Source organism: Microchirus variegatus, assembly GCF_963457635.1.
Source record: "Microchirus variegatus genome assembly, chromosome: 16".
In the NCBI taxonomy this organism is placed as follows: domain Eukaryota; kingdom Metazoa; phylum Chordata; class Actinopteri; order Pleuronectiformes; family Soleidae; genus Microchirus; species Microchirus variegatus.
The window spans coordinates 9,884,682-9,906,842 of NC_139817.1; the positions used below are offsets into that span (position 1 = coordinate 9,884,682).

The 22,161-nt window shown below is 39.5% G+C and overlaps 2 protein-coding genes across 2 annotated transcripts; both read right to left on the bottom strand.

The window, feature by feature from the left end:
- Positions 1–804: 804 nt before the first annotated feature.
- Positions 805–4,393, bottom strand: ptgdsa (prostaglandin D2 synthase a; the record flags this gene model as incomplete). The annotated part of the gene is made up of 6 exons (XM_083902300.1): positions 805–836; positions 926–1,027; positions 1,210–1,320; positions 2,345–2,421; positions 2,518–2,657; positions 4,301–4,393. The coding sequence occupies 6 exons, from the start codon at positions 4,391–4,393 to the stop codon at positions 805–807; spliced, it is 555 nt and encodes a 184-aa protein (XP_083758426.1).
- A 6,948-nt stretch (positions 4,394–11,341) lies between these two features.
- Positions 11,342–20,919, bottom strand: slc27a4 (solute carrier family 27 member 4; the record flags this gene model as incomplete). The annotated part of the gene is made up of 13 exons (XM_083902668.1): positions 11,342–11,499; positions 11,682–11,828; positions 12,346–12,510; positions 12,609–12,746; positions 13,327–13,453; positions 13,632–13,841; positions 14,174–14,283; positions 14,629–14,720; positions 14,892–14,961; positions 16,750–16,908; positions 18,178–18,361; positions 18,736–18,946; positions 20,759–20,919. The coding sequence occupies 13 exons, from the start codon at positions 20,917–20,919 to the stop codon at positions 11,342–11,344; spliced, it is 1,932 nt and encodes a 643-aa protein (XP_083758794.1).
- Between the last annotated feature and the right edge of the window lie 1,242 nt (positions 20,920–22,161).

Sequence of the window (22,161 nt, forward strand, 5' to 3'; positions counted from 1 at the left end):
GTGAGGACACTCACTCCCGAGCTCCTTACCTCAACAAGTAAAATTTGTTTAAGACTAACCTTTAAACCAAGTCGTAATATCCCAAAAATAAATTTTTAAGGGGTGACAAAATAAGAGGATGTCCTCACTCCCAAAGTTTGACACACTTTTTGGTCCTTACAAATATATATGAACACACACATTAAGTCAATCTGACAGCCCATAGACGGAATATAATACTAAATATGTTAGAATTGTAATAAGACAAAATATGGCATAATTAAATGCTCAATTATAAACATTCAACTTTAAATTACACACACATACACACACTTGGCGTTTCAATTACACATTTCCCTGTTCTTTTAGATTTGTTTTGCATCATGAATATGTTAAATATGTAAATATTATTGCGAAGGATACAACACTTTTACTTTGAAAATCTGAAAAAGCTCATTTTGCCAAACTCGACCCCTAAACTTAACCAGTTCACCAGAAATGTTCTTTTTCATTCACTTATTTATGTATTTATCGTTAACACAATGGAACGATGCAAAAAACAAACAAAAAAAACACAAACACACAAAAAAGAACGTCAGTAAATGTTTCTGCATCTGCTATTTATCGTGTTTTTAGCAGAAAAGAATACAGATTTTCAGAAAGAAATTTCTTTGCAGTTACTTCAGACTATAATGTTGTAGAAGAAGTGGACTGGAACACAGAGACAGCCACTCATGATCATCTCAGGGAGACGTCTGTGAAGGAAGAACAGTTATTTACACTGAAGACTCATCACGCGCTCATGAATCTGCACCAAAGACTCACCTAACGTCCAGATCCAGAGGGGGGACAGTTTACTGTGAGACAGAACCACACATTGTCAAGGAAAACGGCTAAATTTGATCCAGATGTGTTTACACTGTAAACGTACAGGAAGTCATTTTACCTGCTGGAGGCGGAGTCAGAATAGATTCCCTGGAGAAACCACGAGACAACGACAAGGCTCTAAACCGGTTTAATATATCGACCCTGAGTCTCGTAGTACGACCTGCAGATAATCACAGAGACACATGTGGACAGACAGAACAGCCGCAGTGTGTGTTATATTAGTCTACATTTTGTTATGTTGTTTTAGCTTTACTTATTTTTTCATAGGCAAATATAATGTAATAATATATAGAACAAGATGCTCCAGATGCTTAACATCCTGTGTGTGTGTGTGTGTCTTACCGTAAAGTGCCACCTGAGTGTACTCTCTGTTAAAGACCTTGTGTTTGAGAACCATAGCGTATTCACTGTAGTTTGTATCCACCACAGTGATGTCCTTCACCATGTTATGGCCTGACAGAAAGAATAACAAATACAGTACAATACAATTAAAATACTATATATATGAATAGTTACAATATACTATATTTACAGTATTTGCTAAATCAAAATTAACAAAAAACAAAAAATGAAGGACAAAAAAAATGAAAACACATGGAAGGAAATATATATTATAGATACTGTAGTTGTTTACAATGTTAGCTATAACACCAAGTACGAGTTATTGTGCATTTTTTTATATTAAAAAAGGAAAAATAACAATCATAAAATGTATATAATGTGTATATAATATAATATAATTGCGTCAAGAGTCAAACGTCAGCATTATTATCATTCAAAACAAAGCTCATACACTATACATACGTCATATTTCTACTTTACTTTTTTTTTTATTTGTCACAGTAAAGATAATAAATAATAAACATGCATTTCCAAGAAAGATATTCAAAATGTGACTATAACGAGTTAAATGAATGTATAGAATGTAGAATATAGACAGTATGGGCTTGATATTTACAGTATAAACAAAGATTGAAGATGGGATATGTATATATACATATACATATATACACATATATACATATATACACACATATATACATAAACATATATATACACGTATATGTATATTATATATGTATACATACATATACACATATATATACATATACATATATACGTATATACATAAACACATATATACATATATACATACATATACACATATATATATACACATACACATATATATATACACATATATAGCTACACATATATAGCACTGATGTACATGTTTTTTTCTATTTATCTGAGAGAAAGAAGCATAAATAACACTCGAAAAAACCATGCAGACAGTCACATGCACAACTTGTGCATTGTGGCTTTCAGTTGCTCATGAATTGCACAATTTTGTTGCAGGCAAACACACTCAGATACTCACATACTGACGCACAGAAAGTCGAGTCATTACTTTACCAATAGTAATCTCTCTTCTCTTGTTCTCAGTTTATCTCAAAGGTGACGGAGTCAGACTCACGTGTGCTGAAGTAGGTGAACTGTCCAGGAACGCTGGTCTTGTCATACTGGTACGTCTTAACCACACAGCCGAGTGGTCTGAAGAAGAAGAACAACAACAATGTGTCTTTATCTCCTTTAAACCTGTCCATTCGTCTCTCCCTGTCCACACATCACACACAGACACACACTCACGTGGCGTCCCACATGGTGAGGTTAAAGCTGCCATTTGACAGCAGTGAGATGGTGCCCATGGAGGCCCTCAGTTTGTCTCTGTAGGGCACAAAACCTGGAGAATCGTAGGCCAGACCCACACGGTACCATTTCCCTGTAAACTGAACACACACAGACACACAAATAGACAATGTTTTCATCAACATCTGATCATTTATGCATAGGTTACATGTTTGTACATGATTTTCAGGTTTATCTATTCATGGATTCTCAGCCTCAAACCTACTCAAGGTGTAAATATAACTATGTCAGTGTCATGCATACAGTTTCACAACAACCAAGCAGCCATTTATAGCGTGCAGGGACTATTTCCAGCAGCGTTAAGAGGATATTTAAGTATTTAAGGAGGGGTCTGATGTTTGATGTGGGCTGCACTCAAAATAAATAACAGTTTGCGTGTTTATCGTGATGAAGGAACGTGTCAGCCAGTGCAATGATGTGGCTTAGAGGTGATGATGATGATGTTGGTATTTTTATGCAGTTGTGGACTCAATGTGCCTCTATGAAAAGCATATATACATATATATGTGTACATATGTACACATATACACAGACACACACATATACATATATATATATATATATATAGATACACACACACACATACACACACATATATACATACATACACACATATATATATATACACACACACACACACGTGTATATATATATATATATATATATACACACACACACATAAATGTATATATATATACACTCACATACACATATATATATATATATATATATATATATATATATATATATATATATACACACATATATATATATATATACACACATATACACACACATGTATATATATACACACATATACACACACACATATATGTACTGTATATATACACACACATATATGTATATATGTACACATTTTTACATACATATATATATATATATACACGTATACATACGTACACGCACGCACAAGATGTTAAGCATCTGGAGCATCTTGTTCTATATATTATTATATTTGCCTATGAAAAAATAAATCAAGCTAAAATAACATAACAAAATGTAGACTAATATAACATTTATTGTATTTAGGTAACATGTATGTGTACTTTACAACACTAGAGCCGTGTTACTACCATGTTGTTTTCCCCACAAGCAGTTCCTCACATCTGTAAAAACGCTTTCTAAAACCACACTGGATAAGGAGTGAGAATGTTGAATTAACGTTTATCTGCCACTGCATGTAGATAAAGAGCCGATGTGGGAATCAGCAGGTGCAGACAATGAAAACAACAACCAAAAAACCCCACTAAGACATGGCCAACATGTAAGGTTGAGTGATATTCGGGCTTCATTCACACCAGATTGGCTGGTAAATGTCTGAGAATCATCATCAACATTGTTGCTGCTCAAATCAGCGACAGGAAACGAGTGAATATGTTCCCGATTTTCATGGATTCACTTGTTCATGAGTGTTTTGGATCATGGCCTTAAATCCATGATTGTTTGTTTTGTGTCACCAGCTTAAAAGTCGCTCTCAAACACACACACAAACTTTGTGTTTTTTACATCTTAGTGAGGACACTCAGACATAATACATTCCCCTAACCCCTTACCCTAACAATTAAGTGTCTTATCCTAACACCAAAACCTCTTAACCTTGACAAAATATCCCCACAGATAAATTTGCTTTTTTTGGACCTTATAAAGATATAAATACACAGAATACACAGTGAATGTGTGTGTGTCTGCGAGTGCATCTTACCCTCTGCGGGTTGAAATCTCTCTGTGGCTTCACATCTGCCCGTACCATCATCACGCACATCACCATGACAACGGCGACCACCGCGGTCCTCATGGCTGCAGGGGGGGAGGTGGGGGGGGGAGACAAATGAAGTGTCGTGATGCGCCGCGCCGAAGAGGTTGAGCGAGGGTATGTGACCTGAGCCTGAAGTGAACTGTAGTTGACAGACGACAGGTACAGAGTGGCAAGACCTGAGGCAATGTTTGTCTTTTGCCCTGATCCACCCACATGGTCGTCAGCCAATCAGCAGCATCTGTGAACAGTGGCCAAGTGTTGAAGATGTGTGGTTTTTTTTTTTCAAAGAAGCCAGACTTAGACTTCTTCGCTTCCCCCCCCCAAAAAAGTACAGGAATATGTCATGTGTGTGTGTGGTTTATGAGCATCAGCTGAGGCTCGTTTGGTTCTCACTGGTTTTCACAACATACAGTAAAACTGCAGAGTTTAGATCTGCAACTGCACTTGTGTTCACGATGCGACTAAAGTGTATTTAAAGCTGCAGTATGTAACTTTGTAGCTGTTGATGTTATTATTCTGTCTTTGTGAACAGACATCATGTTATATCAGTTGAATGCTGCATCGTTTATCTGAAAACAGGCTTTGACAGGCAATACTATCAGACCTGACTTAAGCCTGTCCCACACTAGAGGATGAATGGCCAGATTTTGGAATCCAGAATCTGTTTTTTTTTTTTGACCAGATCAGATCAGTACACTTGTTTAGAACCGTAACTTGTTCAAGTCAAGTCGATTCTGCACCCAGTTTTTTTTCATTTTTCAGCTATTAAGTGACGTTGACAGTCACTGTTTATATTCTGAAATCATGTTAAATCACATGAGTTTCTGTGAGATCCCAAATTCCTGGAATCTGGTTCTGCATCTTGACGGAATAGTCTTGTCTGTGCTTTCTCAGGATTAGAACATGGAAAATCAGTTACAAAGTTTTTTTTTTTTTTAAAAAGTCAGATTAGAAAATCCTATAGTGTGGATGGGACAGGCATTTGTGGTTGCACCTGCAGTGCAGGGGTGGGTGGGGACAAATCTGAAGACAAGAACAGGGTAGAATTCTCGTCTAAACCTTTTTGCGGTGACTTCTTTTGTGTTTTAAATCATACGCCAACATGTCTACTTTAATAATAATAATAGTAGTAGTCTTCTATTGGACGATACCATCTGTCAATCTCATGTTCTATTGAAGAAGACCCAAAACTAGTGATTGAGACCATTAACCTCTTGGGTGATGAGAGGTTAATGGTCTCAACTGATGTTGTAAATCATGAGAAAAAGGCTAATTTCTCCCTTAGACCTCCATTCAAAGTTGAGTGGTCTATGGTACGGACATAAAACAAATGACTTCCCGTTTAAACACCACTGTACTTTAGGATTATGATATAAAGGAATATGCGGTACACTTTTAAAATATAAATTCTTAAGGCAGAAGTTATTATTCAATATGACTAAGTCATAATACACAAGAGGACATTTAACGCTGGTCAACGTGTAAGTGCTACTTTTATTTAAGTATTTAAACAATAGGAATATCACATATTTTATTTATTAGTTTTTAAAGAAGTTATAGAGAGTCACGAGGACGTCCCATTGTCTTGTTTTTGTGTGGAAATGATTTTGACATGAGGGGAAAACCATGACCTCTTCCACAGAAGAGAATGCTGATCATGATTATAACAAACATTACTCATAACCTCATTTTTTTTTAGGCTCAAGAAGCAATACTTTAGTTTTGTTTTCACTTCTCATTTCATTTTCCCAGCAAGTCCACACACAAATAATCCGTTTGTCCTCCTGTTGGTTAAAAGACACAAATCGAATAACGTGGTTTAATATCAAATGAGTTCTTCCGAGGCTTCCTGGACATCGGTTTGACTGTGTCAATATTAAAAAAAGAGGCCAACAGTGAGGAGAGTCAATGAACATACAGAGCATTACGATCAATGTTTAAAGTGGGTTTGAAAGCGAGGTGAGTTTATGGGACACAAGATCAAACCACTCAGCTTTTCAGAAGAGTTGTGAGTCGACTTCTGTTTGAGTTTCTTCAAAAAGATTAGCTTACAACAAATTAAATGTCCCCCAAAAAAAACCAAACATGTGTTTTTCTTCAACTTCCAGCTGTTAAAATATGTACCAAATGTCCAAAGTCAGTATTTTTTACCAATTTTCTGTGATTTTTTGAATTTCAGAAATTGAATCAAACAGCAGAGTAATAATTGTACAGAGTATTTACCCAGAATGTCTCTCACAGAAAGTCTAATATAACCCAAAGTGAACCGACTAACCAAAGATTTGCTGCAATGATGCAACAGCAGCCTTTTAGGGTAAATGGGCCATGTTGTTCTCCGACTGTTGTTCTCTGAAGTAAAGGAAAATAATAGAGTGTCACAACAATCAGAGCCGCAGTGAACAATTGAAATAGTTTTTTTTTATTAATAATAACGATGAAATCATTTTCCATTTGCAGCACTGATTTTATCTCATTTTCTTGAAATGCATGATGTATACAGCTAGCCTTCTGTGGACAAGAGGAACATCAGTGTGTACACACACACTTAGTAAACCTCACAGACCTCCACTACACACACACACACACACACACACACACACACACACACACACACACACACACACACACAGGCAGACTTGCTTTCTTGTATAGACCTTTTTGACATTTCCGAGGACTTTGACAGCGAGAGAAAGAGGAAAAAAGCAGGTTGAATAATGTTGATCGGCGACATGAGAGACAAACACACACACACACACAATGTGCAATAATCCTTTCACACATTATTACAAACTTCACTCTGCCCTTAGGAATAATCTCATTTTTGATTACAAGTCTTCTTTTTTTTTTTTAATTCATGGACTTGCCCGTTCACTTTGGAGCACAACTATTCAGCTAAAGACACCATCTTGTGATAATTAGGGGACCTGGTATCTGTCAAATAATAACGTAAATAAAGCACAGATTACCTGGTAAATTATAATTTGTTTGACAGGAAATTTATCGCAAAAAAAAAAGCTAAAGATGAGAACTTGAGTCATTGTGACCGATTATAACAATCATGTCAATAGACACATTTAATCGTTATTCTTTGTTGGGATTAGGAAAACATTCCACATTTTGGAAAATAAAAATCACGTGAGATACATACACTTCTATTCATAGTTGAATATAATTATTTCACTCATAATCCAATGACTGCAAGAGACACCAAGTACACTTGACCTCAACTTTCTCTAGCTTGCCTTGAGTCAGTTTTGGTGAAAGTACAGCGCCCCCCTCTGGTCAAACTCTCTCTCTCCACTCCCACAGACCCTTCACTCCCTGCAGGCCTTCAAGCTGCTTCACACACACACACTCTTTACTGACCTACAGTGTCCAGGTCTGGTCAACATTTACAACCAAATAAATTCACAAATTACTGGCTATTTTTCTTGTGCAATAATAAAAAAAAAAGAGACAGAAAACAAAAACACAAAAAACAATTGGTGATCTGATTGTCTTCCACTCGTGCACAAATCCCCTTTTACACCAAAGTCACAACGCTGCAATTTCTCACACAAACACATAACAGTGAAACAATCAAAATCATAATTAACAGTTACTCAAAAATAATAACAATAATAATTTAATTCCATAAAAAAAAGGAAAAAGTAAATCTTATTCAGAGTGCTCTAATGTGGGGCTGTTTAGTCATGCGCCCCCTGGTGGTCCGGGTATAACAAGCGTAACCCCTCAGAAGCATCATAACAGCCAAACTGCATACCCTTCTCTCTCCCTCTCTCTCTATATATATATAAAACAACACTTTACAAAATCTTCATCATCGGTCACTCGTTTTGCTTTTCAGACATTCATGATAATTCACACTCGTCATTAAAAGAACACGTGACTCTGAACTACAAACAGGGAGCAGGGATGAACGTCAGTTTGGATAAACACACACGAACGGAAGCAGTCAAGGTCGACTGTGTTCGTCAGTCAGTGCAAACTAAAGGGAAGCGTTATTGAGAATCAGTCTCGTGTGATGAAAACTTATAGTCCTCTAATTGACTGACAGTCTTCATATTGACAGTCGCCAACAACCTGCAACTGCTGTACTGGTGAATGACGTAGGATGGAATCACTTGTAAAAGGGTATGGAAAAAGACAAGAAAATGGCAAACACGCATCTGAAAAAGAGCCATTTCTGAACTTGCAGTTGGAGAACAATCCCAAGAGTTGACATAAGAACCACAAGCAAAACACCTCTAAAAGAATCACCTCAATCAATTAGGATTTTTTTTCTCACCATTGTGTGAATCAACAACAGGAGCACACTCGCACAGCAAGAGGAAGCAGACAGACAGACAGTACAGTACAGTAGTACCTGACGGGGGACAGACAGGATCCTGGCATCGCTTGCCTCCTTGAACGGATGGAGGCCAACGGCCAGAAGAAGAAGACAAGATGGAGAACAGAGGGAAGAGATGATTAAATGGAGAGAGGACTAAACATGGTTGGCAGAAGATGGAGGCTTTCAGTAAGTGCTGAGCAGTGACTCAGCTGAAAGGTAATTTCGGGGGGAGAAACAAATGCTTATCAAATGAAGACAGCAGGTTACAGTGAGGACTATGACTGCAACAATAACCGATGAATCCCTTATTATTTTCACAATTGAGTGATTTTCAGATTTTAGCTTTGGACAGGAAACTAAATATCTTTGGTTCGTGGACAAAGAGAATACATTTATTTATTATTATTTTTCAACAAATTGATCATTTGTGAGAATAACAAGTAGGAGTGAGGACTGGCTGATGCTATGATTGTTTGTCCTGATGCTGCGACTCTTGCCTAGCGACACGTCGACGCTTAACGGATGACGAAGGAAACCGGGTAAACTCTGAGCTCTGCCAGGCGTGCGAGGCTACTCTCGACCGAACACATGGACACAAACACATGAGATTATGACAGACATGAGCTCAGTGAGCAGCAAACATCACGAGAAACCAAGTGTGGGCCAGGGCCTGTGAATCTGGGAGGTGAACTCACAGTAAAGGCACAGTGCTCTGATGACAGTGACGGAAACATAAGACAAGACAATTTATGACATTTCACATGTCCTCTTCTTCTACCGCTCTTCTTCTTTATTTTTTTTGATGCACCCTCTGCGTTACAACGTCCCTCTACTCCCTGCCTTTGAATCTTTGGATCGTTCGGCTTTCCCGATTCTGGCAGAACATCAGTCTATAGCAACAGGATACTGTTAAAAACACGAGTGCTTGCCCATGAGGCGATTCAGTGCTACTCTCTGTTCAGTCAAGTCTTCATAGGATTCAGAAGAATATTCACTCACACACACACACACACCCAACAACTTCATTTTTTTTTTTAACGACAAAACCTGCACAATACAGCCACGGATGATACTGCACCTCAGCTCAGCAAGTGAACAGCGCTGTGTCTTGAAATGGAAAAGGCCCAGTGTTTTTAGCCCAGGGTTGAATGAGTCAGATTTACTTTACTTTGTGTTTTGAGCAGCTGATATAACATGAAAGCAGCAGCAGGGGCTGGGTATCGAACTTTAATACTTCTGCGGTATCAGTCAACTATCACCGAAATATCAAAGGTGTCAACATTTGACAAACGGAGCACCCGATTGGCTGTGTGATCTGGAGGAGCGCAGGTGGTTTACGGCCACAGATGGAGCTCATTCCTCAAAGAAGAAAAGGAGGAAATATGGGGCATAAAAATTCACATTTTTGTTGAAGAATCAGCATCAAAGTTACTGATATCGATACCGTGACAATTCTTCTATTTTCAATACCCAGTCTGGAACAGCAGCTTCATTTACGAGGACTCCCAATAGCGAGCGATACACATAATACGCAAAATAAATACCCTGATACATTCGGACTAGAAATAACGAGAAAAGCTTTTACAATATAAATTAAACTAAAAGTGTTCACATTTTCTTAAATATGTAAACAAAGACTACAACTTAAATATATTTGGTGTAATGCAGACATATTTTAAAACGCAAAACTGTTTGTTTTATATCAGCTCTTATATATGTGTGCGTGTGTTGATGTTTATTGCACGGCTGGAGCCCGGAGCCCTATTGCACTTCAGTAGAGAAATCAGCTTCAACCACTGGTCTAAATCGAACTCTGTAGCCGTTGGTTGCATGTCAAAGGCTTTCTGAAGCAGTTCACATTTCATATACCCCCCCCCAGGACATCAGGAGGTTCAAGGGGGGAAAAAACTTCAGATAAATGGGAAAAAAGGTGTAGTTATCACAGGTTTGTACCTGCTGGCTAATTGTGCAGGTGAAGTCGACGATTACAGGCTGCAGTCTTTCACAAAACAACCTTAACTAAAATAACAATGAGAGAGAGAAAAAGTGTGTTAAGGTCCTTGTGGGTCTCTCCTCTGTCCCACAAACTGTACATACTCAAATCACGTTCCCCTTTATCCTCCATAAAGTCCGTCTATAGTTTCAGGTTTTGACATTCCAGATGCCAGACAGCCTGCTTCTCCTCAAACCCCCCCCACCCTCTCTGGTGATGTCCACCCAGCCGCAGGAAATCATCTGGTGTGATGGACCACGATGAAGACGTCAGGGGCTGCTCGTGAGACCTGGTTACCGAGTTGTTGCCTCTCTGTGTTTGCTGAGGTAGCGAGAGAAAGTTGCCAGGGAGATTTCAGGTGGGGATGAGTAAAATGGTGTTGCGTGTGTGTGTGCATTAGAGTAAGTTTGCTTTAGGGATCAACGGGCTATCTGGCGTGTGTGTGTATGTGTTGGCATTTGAATGTGTGCACAGAACGAGTATGGCTATCACTGTATGCGTATTATTTTTTAATATGTGTGTGGAGTAGAGTATATGAGGGACCGGGTTGTGCATTCAAGGTTTCCTGCTCTTACAATTTTCCCCCTTCTCGCTCTGCATGTTTTTGTGTGTGCGAGTGTCCGTGTGTGCATGTGTAGATCTAGTGGTTCAGCCATCGGCATCACAATTTGTGTTTCCCTGACAGTATCGAGCGATAAAACGTTTCGTCCAGCTGCACGTAGCGCCCTCTGCTGGAATCCAGGAAGTAGAGTCTGTCCGATGTGGCGCTCGGGTCAAAGCCGTCTCTACGCAAGTCTGTCTTCTGAAACTTAAATGTTCCTGGAAAAAAGCAGACACATTAATAAAGATGGTGCTTTTTTCAATACAAAAAAAACCACACCACTGTACAGTCAACACTGTAAAATACTTTGCAGTAACTTGTTTCATGTCATATTTATTGAAAGGATTCTACATCAAGGACATGATCATGTGATATACTGGAATTCCAAAGGGCTCAGTACCTGTCTTGTTGACCTCTGGGAGAAAGCGAAGGAAAACGGGTCTGGCGTACGGAGGAAGCGCCTTCTCCATGTCCTTCACCAACTTCTCCAGGTCTGAGGTGTGAGACGGATCGGCGACGGCTGCCATTCCAGCCTTTCCCTCTGCTCCTGTGTGGACAGAAACAGACACGTCAGATGATTAACTCTGTGGACCACGGATGTTCATAGGTTGGTGAACATCCTCTAGCAGATGAGACCTGCCTGTCTATTATTATTTTCTCATATGTTAGATGGGCAGTTGTTCCATATATGGGAAACTGTGACTTGATTGTCACCGATTGACCAAAATAGCCCCCCCCCCTTGTCTAATCTGATGAAATCAACTGTCGTGGCATCTGTTATTTCTGTCACTCACACTGCAAAGCCTCATTCACAGCTGCCTGTTTTATATGTGAATTGTAGAATTGACTTATGTCACAATAGCTTGAAAAATAAGCAAAGATAGAATGGCTGTGATTTAGAGTTGTTTTTTTTAAAAGATTGATATTATATATAGTTGATGAACTGCTGAACGCAGCCAACAAAAAGAGGCAGTGACAAATTAAGCATGTTTCAAGTGTGAAGGAGAGTATGAGTCAGGAAGGCTGCACATTAGAGAGCTAAACAATTTTATTCTGATTGTTACCTGGCACATCCACGCCATACACGACCACATCCTTCATGTCTAGGAGCCTGCTGAGTGTCCCCTCAACCTCTGTTGTCGAGACGTTCTCTCCTTTCCAGCGGAAAGTGTCCCCTGTGCGGTCCTTGAAATACATGTGACCATGCTTGTCCATGATCAGCACATCACCTGGTGAGAGAGGAGGCAAAAGATCACATTCATTTTTTTCTTCTTCCAATCAGCAGAGAAAACAGCCAGTAAAGTGCATGTTTGCATGAGTAACTAACCAGAGAGATAGGCACTGTCTCCCTTCTTGAAAACACTGTGAGCAATCTTCTTGCTGGTTGCTGATTGGTTGACATAACCATCAAACCTCCTAAGAGGGTCATTCTGAATGATCCTGCCGACAAGCTGGCCAGGCTCGCCTAAAAGGAGAGACGGAGAGGAAAAAAGACAGACAAGAAGAGAAGCGTGAAAGATCAGAGTGTGTTATGAATGTATGAATGGCAGTTATGACATTTTAAATGTATTTTCTTTTTTTTTTTTAAAATCATGCTATAATGTGACAAAGCAAAATGAAAAAACACATGCACTCAGCCAAGATCAAACACAAACAAACGATAGACTGTATTTCAAAAAAAATGGACATCGTCTTACAGTTTTGCAGGTTGAGGAGTACACAGAAGTTAATGTATATTAACACAATATATACACAGTTTATAACATCAGTAAATATTTCTCTGAGGAGTTAATGGTTTCCATTTCTAGTTTATGATCTTCTTCAGTTTAATATGATGACATTTAGAGTAAAATAGATGATAAATCAGGGTACATATGAGTGGACATCAGTGTGATTGACAGCTGATATTGTCCAATAGGAGCCAGGTTCTTATGGGTGATGGCAATACTGGTTGCCACTTGGTACAAAAACATTTACATGTACTCTTTTTTTTAAAAAACGCATTATTTAACTGTAATTCAAACATTTGATTGGTGTTAACATACCAGGTTTACAAGGAATGCAAACGCCGTCAGGTCCCCTAATGAGTTCCATGGTTTCTTCATCAACCCTCACCAGTCTGATAGGGTAGACATATGGTAAAATCTGACTGTTGAAGCCACACGCTCCAATCTAGAATACAGAAAAACATGGCATCATTGGGGGGTGTTGTGTTAATGAGAAGCTACCTGAACTAAGAGAGGAACACAATAAAAGAACATACAGGGAACATTTAGATGTTCACTTGAGTGGCAGATGTCTTCAGGTGTCAGATAAACTACTCTGAAGTCTGTGCAGAACATGTTCCCACCTTGTTATCAAAGTTGCCCAGGCTGCAGTTGCACTCTGTCGCTCCATAAAACTCTGCAATCTGCGGGATGTTGAAGCGGTTCATGAACTCTTCCCATATGGACTGACGAAGGCCGTTACCCAGTGCCATGCGCACGCGATGCTGCTGCTCCGTGTCGCGAACTGGCTGGTTGAGCAGGTATCTGCAGATCTCACCAATGTACTGCACAATCTGGAGGACAGTGACATTTTTTTTTATTTATATTAGAAGCAGGTCATCTCTATGAAGGCTGTCATTTTGGACCACCATGTTTTTAAACTGACAAACGAATCATCCTTGGAATAATGATATCTGGAGGCTTCCATCTAACGAGTGAGCGATATTTAGCTGCAATATGCAACTTCACCAAAAGATGTCGCTACATCCTACACACTGTACCTTTAACGCTTTCAATTGCTCTTACTGCGACAGGATATACAGTGATTCTTCAACTCTGTGCGTCCACATTGAGCTACTCAATAAGTAAATGTGTGGCAGGGGAGAGTAAATTACACTTTGCTTACAGTGCAGTTGTATTTGACACAGTCGTCCCAGAAACGTGAGGCAGAGAACTTCTTTCTGATGACTACGGTCATGCCGTGTATAAGACACTGGCCCACTCCCACAATGTTTCCTGTGGACAGAGAAATGGAAGCCATTAGGGGTTGTAAAGTTAAAATATACAGTACACAAATATTATAGATATTATAGCAACAGGTGTGATGGATTTAATTTGTTACTACCACACTGAGGAAGAGTAGTATAGTAATAATTCTTGTGTAGCTCTTCTGAGGGAATGTGATCACACCTCAAGACGAGCCAACAACAAGGCCCACTCTGTGAGCTCAACATACACAGCTGAGTTGTACACAATGTGGAGAAATGAAATCAACACATGCTTCAGTCACAGAGTGGATTAATACCTTGACATTGTTTTGGTGTGACAGGTAAAGTGTGTTCAGTGTGGTTATAACTTTACCTGCAGAGTGGTAGAGTGGAAGGCAATCGTACAGCACATCGTCTGACGTCATCCTAAAGCCATAATAAACCAAAGCTGCCATGCGGTAGTACCTGAAAACAAGGAAAGTTTGAGGCAGGAGACAAGAGATGAAAGTAAGTATACCTCAAACCATATTCTCTACCACCAGTAGTTGTACTATACAACAAAGCTGCACAGATCAACAAAAGAGAGCAGCTGCAGTTCCTGTGCGTCTGTTCAATAGCTGCAGGGCTTCTTCCTACCTGCTGTGCACAACAATAGCGGCTTTAGGCATCCCAGTGGTTCCTGATGTGTAGATGTAAAACAGGCGATCTGAAACAGAGAGCACACACATAGAACTCATATTAACAATAAAATCACAATAGGACTGGTTTTCTGTCCAAGTGTGTAAGTAGTAGCTTTTGGTAAACCTGTTTGAATAGAGTGTTCATACACCTCTTCTAAGATTCAAGCACTTTCAGGCCCTTACAGGTGTAGTAAATTAATATTTATAGAAATGCATACTGTACATACTGAGAATGATCATTTAATTTTTTGAAACCACATCAAAAGAGATGTGGCTATGATATAATTAAACAATATCATAGTTTATAAATGGGAAAACTGACTTTTTATAATGCAACATAAAGGGGGGGGGGCTACATTTATTGTCTGTTGTTTTACAGCAGTTGACACCTGTTATCTTGCGTCATTACAACTTCCTTCTTTTGTCATATACTCATCTCTCCTACAGTAGACTTACAGTAATTCTGACTGTAAGGTAATAAGATCAAGCAAAAACAGGAGCTAACAGGGAATCCCACACTCAGATGTAAACACATTTCTGTCACATGCAATGGAGAGATTACTGGTATCACAGTGGTCTTGTGTTTGGATTTTTACTCTACTTTATGCACTTGCACATACTTAATCTAATTAAACCACAACATACAGCTGCCTCAGGGCAGCAGCACTTGAAATGCTCACTACACTTTAATTACATCTGAATGTGACCCGTCAGTTCTAATCCTGATGCATTTTGTTTGCAATCTGTCCAGATTGGGAGGGGAAACGCTTTGTTAAACATGAACATGACCAAAGGTCACAGGATTTATTGCTGCACCTGCCTGTAAGCGCCATGCAGTGCTGATGTGTCCTTTAGCACATTGCTAAACCTTGATTGATTCAATATTCTGAATCAGACCTCACTGATTAGCTGGTTGATGCATCATTTTCATAATTAACAAAACACAGATGACAAAAAACCTTTTCTGAACAGGGATTCTAATGTGTTGTAAAGATTATGCAGCCACTGAGGAGATTTCATTGGGATTCATTTCATAGTCCCTTTGACCTGTATAGTGTACATGGGTACTCATATATTCTCTAGTAAGGCATTATATGCGATTCTAAACAGAAAATCCTTTCCTTTCTCTCGAAATTTCCACCGGGCGCATTACAGCAGCGGAACGTCAGTGGCGCGGTCGCCGTTGCTGATCGCCTCCATTCTAATCAATGTGAGCATTTCCACCGGGCGCTGCAGCGGAACGTCTCAGCAGCGTCCCAGAAGTGGCTCGCCACACCGCAACGATATCGATAGGTGGCAGTTCTATTTTTGCTGTTGCCTTTGCTGAGTCACGTCAAGCTCAACGTTCCAGAGCAGAAAACAATTCCGCCCCCCTTTCAAAATAAAACACAATACGCAGGTCATATAGCCTATCGCAACTTCACATCAATATTACGTCGTAACCGGTGCTACCAGATCAACTCTCAATTGATCAGAGGGTCTCTGAGAGTCATAATGTATGACGAGAGATTGTTGAAGTGGCGAAACATAAATCACAGTTCTTCCACGTCTGAGAATGAAAGAAGCTGTGTTGTTTCGTTATCTGTCGCGGGATCTCACAAACTTGCGTCTGTTCAGGATTATCGCATGTTCATCAGTGAATACCGCTGGGCTGCCGTAACGCAGAGGACGGTGCAAAACCGCGCCACTGACGTTCCGCTGCTGTAACGCGCCTGGTGGAAATCCTCAAGACAATGGCAGCCTACTTGAAGAACTCTCTCAGTGTTAAAATATGGTACCAAGTCACCAAAAGCACTGAAAACATCGCTTCTCACCTGTGAAGCCACGCAGGGGTCGGCTGGGCAGGTGAGACGGGGCACTGGGCAGCAGGGTCTCTAGGCACTCCGTTCCCTGTGGGACTCGTTTCGGATCCCAGTCTCCAGAGCAGAACATCTGCACCTTCTTCCCCATTGAACTGTGGATCTCAGAAACGGCTTTGAAAGGGAGACAAACACATTAAAGCAAATTAGATTATTTCATTGTCAGCGTCTGCAGGAAGACTCCATGTTTGTGTATCAGTACAGTATGTGAAGTTAAAAGCATCGAGTCAGTGCTAATGCTACCGACTTGGAAATTGCTTTCTCAGTTGCCAAATGGCTGCATTTTTAATTACTTAAAGGCACGACAGTTTGAGGACTGTTCCATCAATCCCAGGATAGTTGCCAACACCACAGTGCTGTGTCAGCACAGGAGAATGGTCTGGTCTGGCCACACCCATTATTACTCTGCTATTTGGGGGGGGGGAAGGGCTCTTGCTTGCTTGTGTATCTTCAACCAATCACTTTTATCTTGGGTGGTGCTACATCCAGGATGCAGTGATGGGGCCTGTACAAAATACTGTTAACAGTGTATAATTTGTGAGCACAACTCGTCAAATGGTTCCAAAAAAGACATACGAGAACGTTAGCAGGACAAGATGTCCACAGTCATACATTCAAAGAGTCTGAATAATCCCAGGGTGACCATCTTAACCCATGATGATATATATATATAAAAAAACCGCCAATTTATGCTCAACCACTGCAGTTAGGTGCTGCGGTTTTATAGCATTAGTGCTTCCAAAGTCTATGTGATACAATACACAATCCAGGTGAGTAGATCGAACATATTATCACATAAAATTTGATTTAAAATCAGATAAGTCATTTTAATTTGACGGCTAAATAGAAATAACTGACCACTACACAGTGGACAAATGATGTGATCATCTGGGCTTTTGCAGTTTCTGTGATATCCTTTTCACTTTGTATACAGTTTACAGTTGAATATCATACTGTACATATTGTTGCTGTAGGTCAATCCATCTTTCGCTTTATATGCCCCTTATCCTTCTCAGCTTATCACTTATCAGTCTACTTAGACCTTGGCCACTGCAGATTGACGATGGAGACATTTCTCCACTTCCCACCCATCAGCCATTTAAAGCTCCATGGACTGATATTAAAGAGACACCTCCTTGAAAACCCATTTGTCTTTTATGACCTCTGTTGCGGTCTCGCTGCACCACTCAACTCACTCATCACAGCGGAAGCAGAGCAACACTCATCAGTATACAGACTGTAAACCCCCTCTGAGACAAACTTCAGAGTTGCAGCTATTTACGTGACGATATTACGAACACAGCAAATAAAATCTGTCTGTCACATATCCTTAAGATAGTTTTCCAATGTCAGACTCCACACATCTCCCTCGCTCGCTCTCACCGTCCGTCAGCTCTGAACCAAACACCACAGCCTTGGCATTGGAGATGGTGACACAGTGGACCAAGGCCTCCAGTCTTAAATTGAAGTTGATGAGAGCGGCCTCTACTCCAATCTTGGCCATTCCCAGCCACAGACCCACGTACTGGGACCGGTTCTCCATGAAGAGAGCCACCACATCACCCTCCTGAAGAGGGAAAACACAAACAGAGGGACTGTCATTAACTGATGGTTCACTGATATAAAACTTGAAATAATTTGGGTTTAGATTAACAGAACACAACAGACAAAACTTATGAAATTTTACATGAAATATAAACATGACAAGAATAATGAGATAAGTAAGAAATATGACAAACAAATCCAATGTAGCTGCTAAGACGTATTGCAGGTGATAAACCACTTATTTTTACCATTTATTGGTTAAAATAAGGTTATTCCGATAAATTGGCAGTCATTTTTAAAGATCAACCAAAACCAGGTATGTGCACTGAAAACATTCTTAAATATGGCACAGAAGTCTATTTTTCTTTTAGGAAATTTTTTATTTTCTTAACCGACCTTGAAACCCCGCTTTAGCAGCAGGTTTGCCACTCTGTTGGAATACTCGTCCAACTGTCGGAAGGTCCACTTCTCGTCCGTCCCCTCGAAGATGAGTGCCGTTTTGTCCCCGTGGCGGCGCACTGTCTCTGCAAAGATCTTGGGAATTGTGTTCTTCTCTTTGACATGTCGCCTGACATTCATCTTCACTCGCAATAACACACCTGCCGCACTAAGGGAAGGGAAACACACATTTAATTAAAACAGAATGATAATCTAACGCTTTTTTTTTTGTTTTTAATCTATTCAACTCCCTGTAGTGTGGGAACATTTTTAAAAATGTAAAAACGATTATAACAATAATGACTTGGTAGGTCCAAAGGGCAATCACTCACTCTCTTCATTTATGGGCATTAAATAAATACAGAAATCATAAAATAGAATGAGCGCGCCCAGCTATTGCATGGCAACACTGTGGTGGTGTATTCATTTCATATTGATGATCTGGCACTGTACAAATAAAACTGAACTGACCTGATATTTGGGCATGATAACCATATCTTATTGTTGCATGGCTTTTTCATTATCTGTGCGATATGCAATCATTTTACCGAGCTACATTTTACACATGAAAGCTTCCATATTCTATGATGGATACATTTGACAAGTTATTGTTTCTTTATACAGCAATGCAAAACAAATGTCTGAGAACCAAGCGACAAAGTTACAATCGCCAGCATTTGTGGTGCTTTTACTATGTGTGCAGTGGTTTATTGTGCAAAGTCATTAAGATGTGAATCACAGTGTGTCTAACGCTGTACACACCTGAGCCTCGTCACTGACTACACATGACAAAAGTAAGAATTTATGAGTCATTGAGATAACAGTGTTCTGCTCTGACAAAGACAGTGTTAAAAATTCACTTCATCTGAGAACCACATACTATTATAGTTTGTGGTATTGGAAGCTAAGTATAACTGGGAGGTGGAAGTGTCGTTAGTAGTCAGTCTTAGATGTTTGTCATTGCAAACCTCAGTTTATGCATATTCTTATGCAATGTGTTAAAGAAAAGCACAAAACACCATTGGTTAAGTCACTCTCATGAAGAGGTCATAAAAATTATCTTTCACAATTTCCTGTTTTACCACAACTGGAACTTATTGAGGACACTAGGAAGTTAATCACGAACAAATTACCATGGCAACCTCCAACTGTAAATACTAGCTTCAGGAAAGAGTGGTAGAGGGTAAAATAGGATTGGAAAAGAGCAAACTGAAGTAACTATTTCAGGCTTCCTGCCATGTCGCATAGTTCTAAAACATGCACAACAGGAATACGCAGCTGTTTACCACCAATATCTGGGGCCTGTTGAGCGAGCGCCTTAGGTCGCGAGGCACTACGGTCATTAAGTTCTTAAAAAGCTGGTTTTAAAGATTTCCCTTTTGCATTATTGCACAGATTGCTAACAAAAGGTTTTTCCTACGGACAAAACTGCAAGAAAAAATTAACTCAGACATTATTCCAAAACTGCCACAGTAATAAATTATCATTCTGATTTATAGCGAACTCCAAGTGGCCTTAGCAAAGATGTGAAATATTTGAATGGACCCATTCTGATTTTTTCATTAACTAATGCATTATAGGGTTAATATTCTTTATTTGTCAAAAACAATTTGTCTTTGAAAGAGCCAACATGACAGATTTGTATCCAAGTTCTTCTGTCCAAAGTCTTATTGACAACATTCATGTAACTTTATAGTGATAAAGAGGGTTTCATTTCTATATAGTTCATTGAATGTGGGTTTTTCTACTACCAAAGAAAATACAATCTTAGTCGTTATTTAACTTGAGAACCACGGCTCTGAAGTACAGAGCAAAAAAAGTCACTGTTAAATTACATACACACTGCAAAGTATTTTGGCTGACAATGGCTGTGACAGCAAGACTTCACTGGTAGAACAGCAATCTAGGAGTGAACTACTAGTTATGACTTTTCTGTAGGTTTGACTGTTCATCATTATCACACAATATTAAACTCGCTTACTGTAAGTCTCTGCCAATCGTTTTGGCAAAAATCTGCAGGAAGCTCCATCCTCCGCTCCCGAGGTAGAAGATCAGGATGGCCGGAATAACCTGGAACCAAGGCAAGCCCACCAGCAGCCTCAGCACAAACAGCAGGGCTGTGCAGCACCCTAATCGCATCATCCTGAAAGAACAGACACGTTTCAATGGTTACAGGCTGCAGACTGTTGCTACTAGCAATCACAAGACATTTTAGACCAAACACGCAGTCAGTGGGAGAAAGTTCAAATGTGGTTTTGGTCGACAATCAAAAGCAACATTTCTCAAATCTGCTTCTTCAGTCGTATCTTGTGAACATTGTGTTTCAACCTCCTGCAACATCAACATCAAGGTCACAAAGAATCCTCTCTCCTACGCTCTGACCAACTGGTATTAGTTATTTAACCTGTACGCTGTTAACAAGGCTGTTGATGTCACTAATTAATTAGTGCTTGCACCTGCTGTACCAGCAGTTGTTAAAGACGTTGGAGTCACCTGAGATCATTGTTTATGGAATCCCGTGACAACAAGTGTAAATGACAGGAGTAGAGAGTGATTTTTTTAAGTCATTCAGTCAGTCAGTCAGAAATGAAGAGGACTCTTGGATGACAGGTGAAAGATGGGCAACCAAGTGCAGCGGCCCTAAATTTAACCCCTAATGAGATAATATAGCACAGTCCAATGAATCAGCGCTGAATACAATTATTATTGTGTGTTCCAGTCTTTCATGAAATTTGTAACGGGCCATAATAACACAGAAATGACAGAAATAAATACATGACAGTTGGGATATAGCCCACAGCCGCAGTGACCTTTGTCAAAACCTAAAAGCCTTTTTGTGACAGCTAAGTACAACAGAGCAGAAAACAGCTTGTGTTGACACTGGTGTTCAGTGCCACCTGATAGCCAGGAAGATGATCCTACGCCAGTAAAAGATTTACATTGCTTATTATCTATTCATTGGCCTCCTTAGAAAAAGAAAAAAAAAAACAATGAAGGGTTTTTGTGTGTACGATTATGAGACGAGGAACAGGGTCATTTAGGGGGGGAAAAAAATAGGTCTGCACAAAATGTATTGTCTTTGCAATGTCCACACAAAGTAGAGAACTGCTTCAACTGCTATAAATGGAGACTGCTCCTTATGCTAGTTCTGTTTGGACAAGTACTTTCCAAAAAGGTAAACTATTGAGTGTTATAATTTTAGCTTAGCACACTACAATTAAACCCCCCTCATAGAAATGAGAATAATTACAATTTGCTATGCAATTAATTTCAATTAATAATTGAATTTGTTTCTCCATAGGCTACGCACTGTAGACGCACCTAAGTAGAAAGACAATAACACTGTAAACTTTAGGGCTGAATCTGGTGAAACTATACACATAC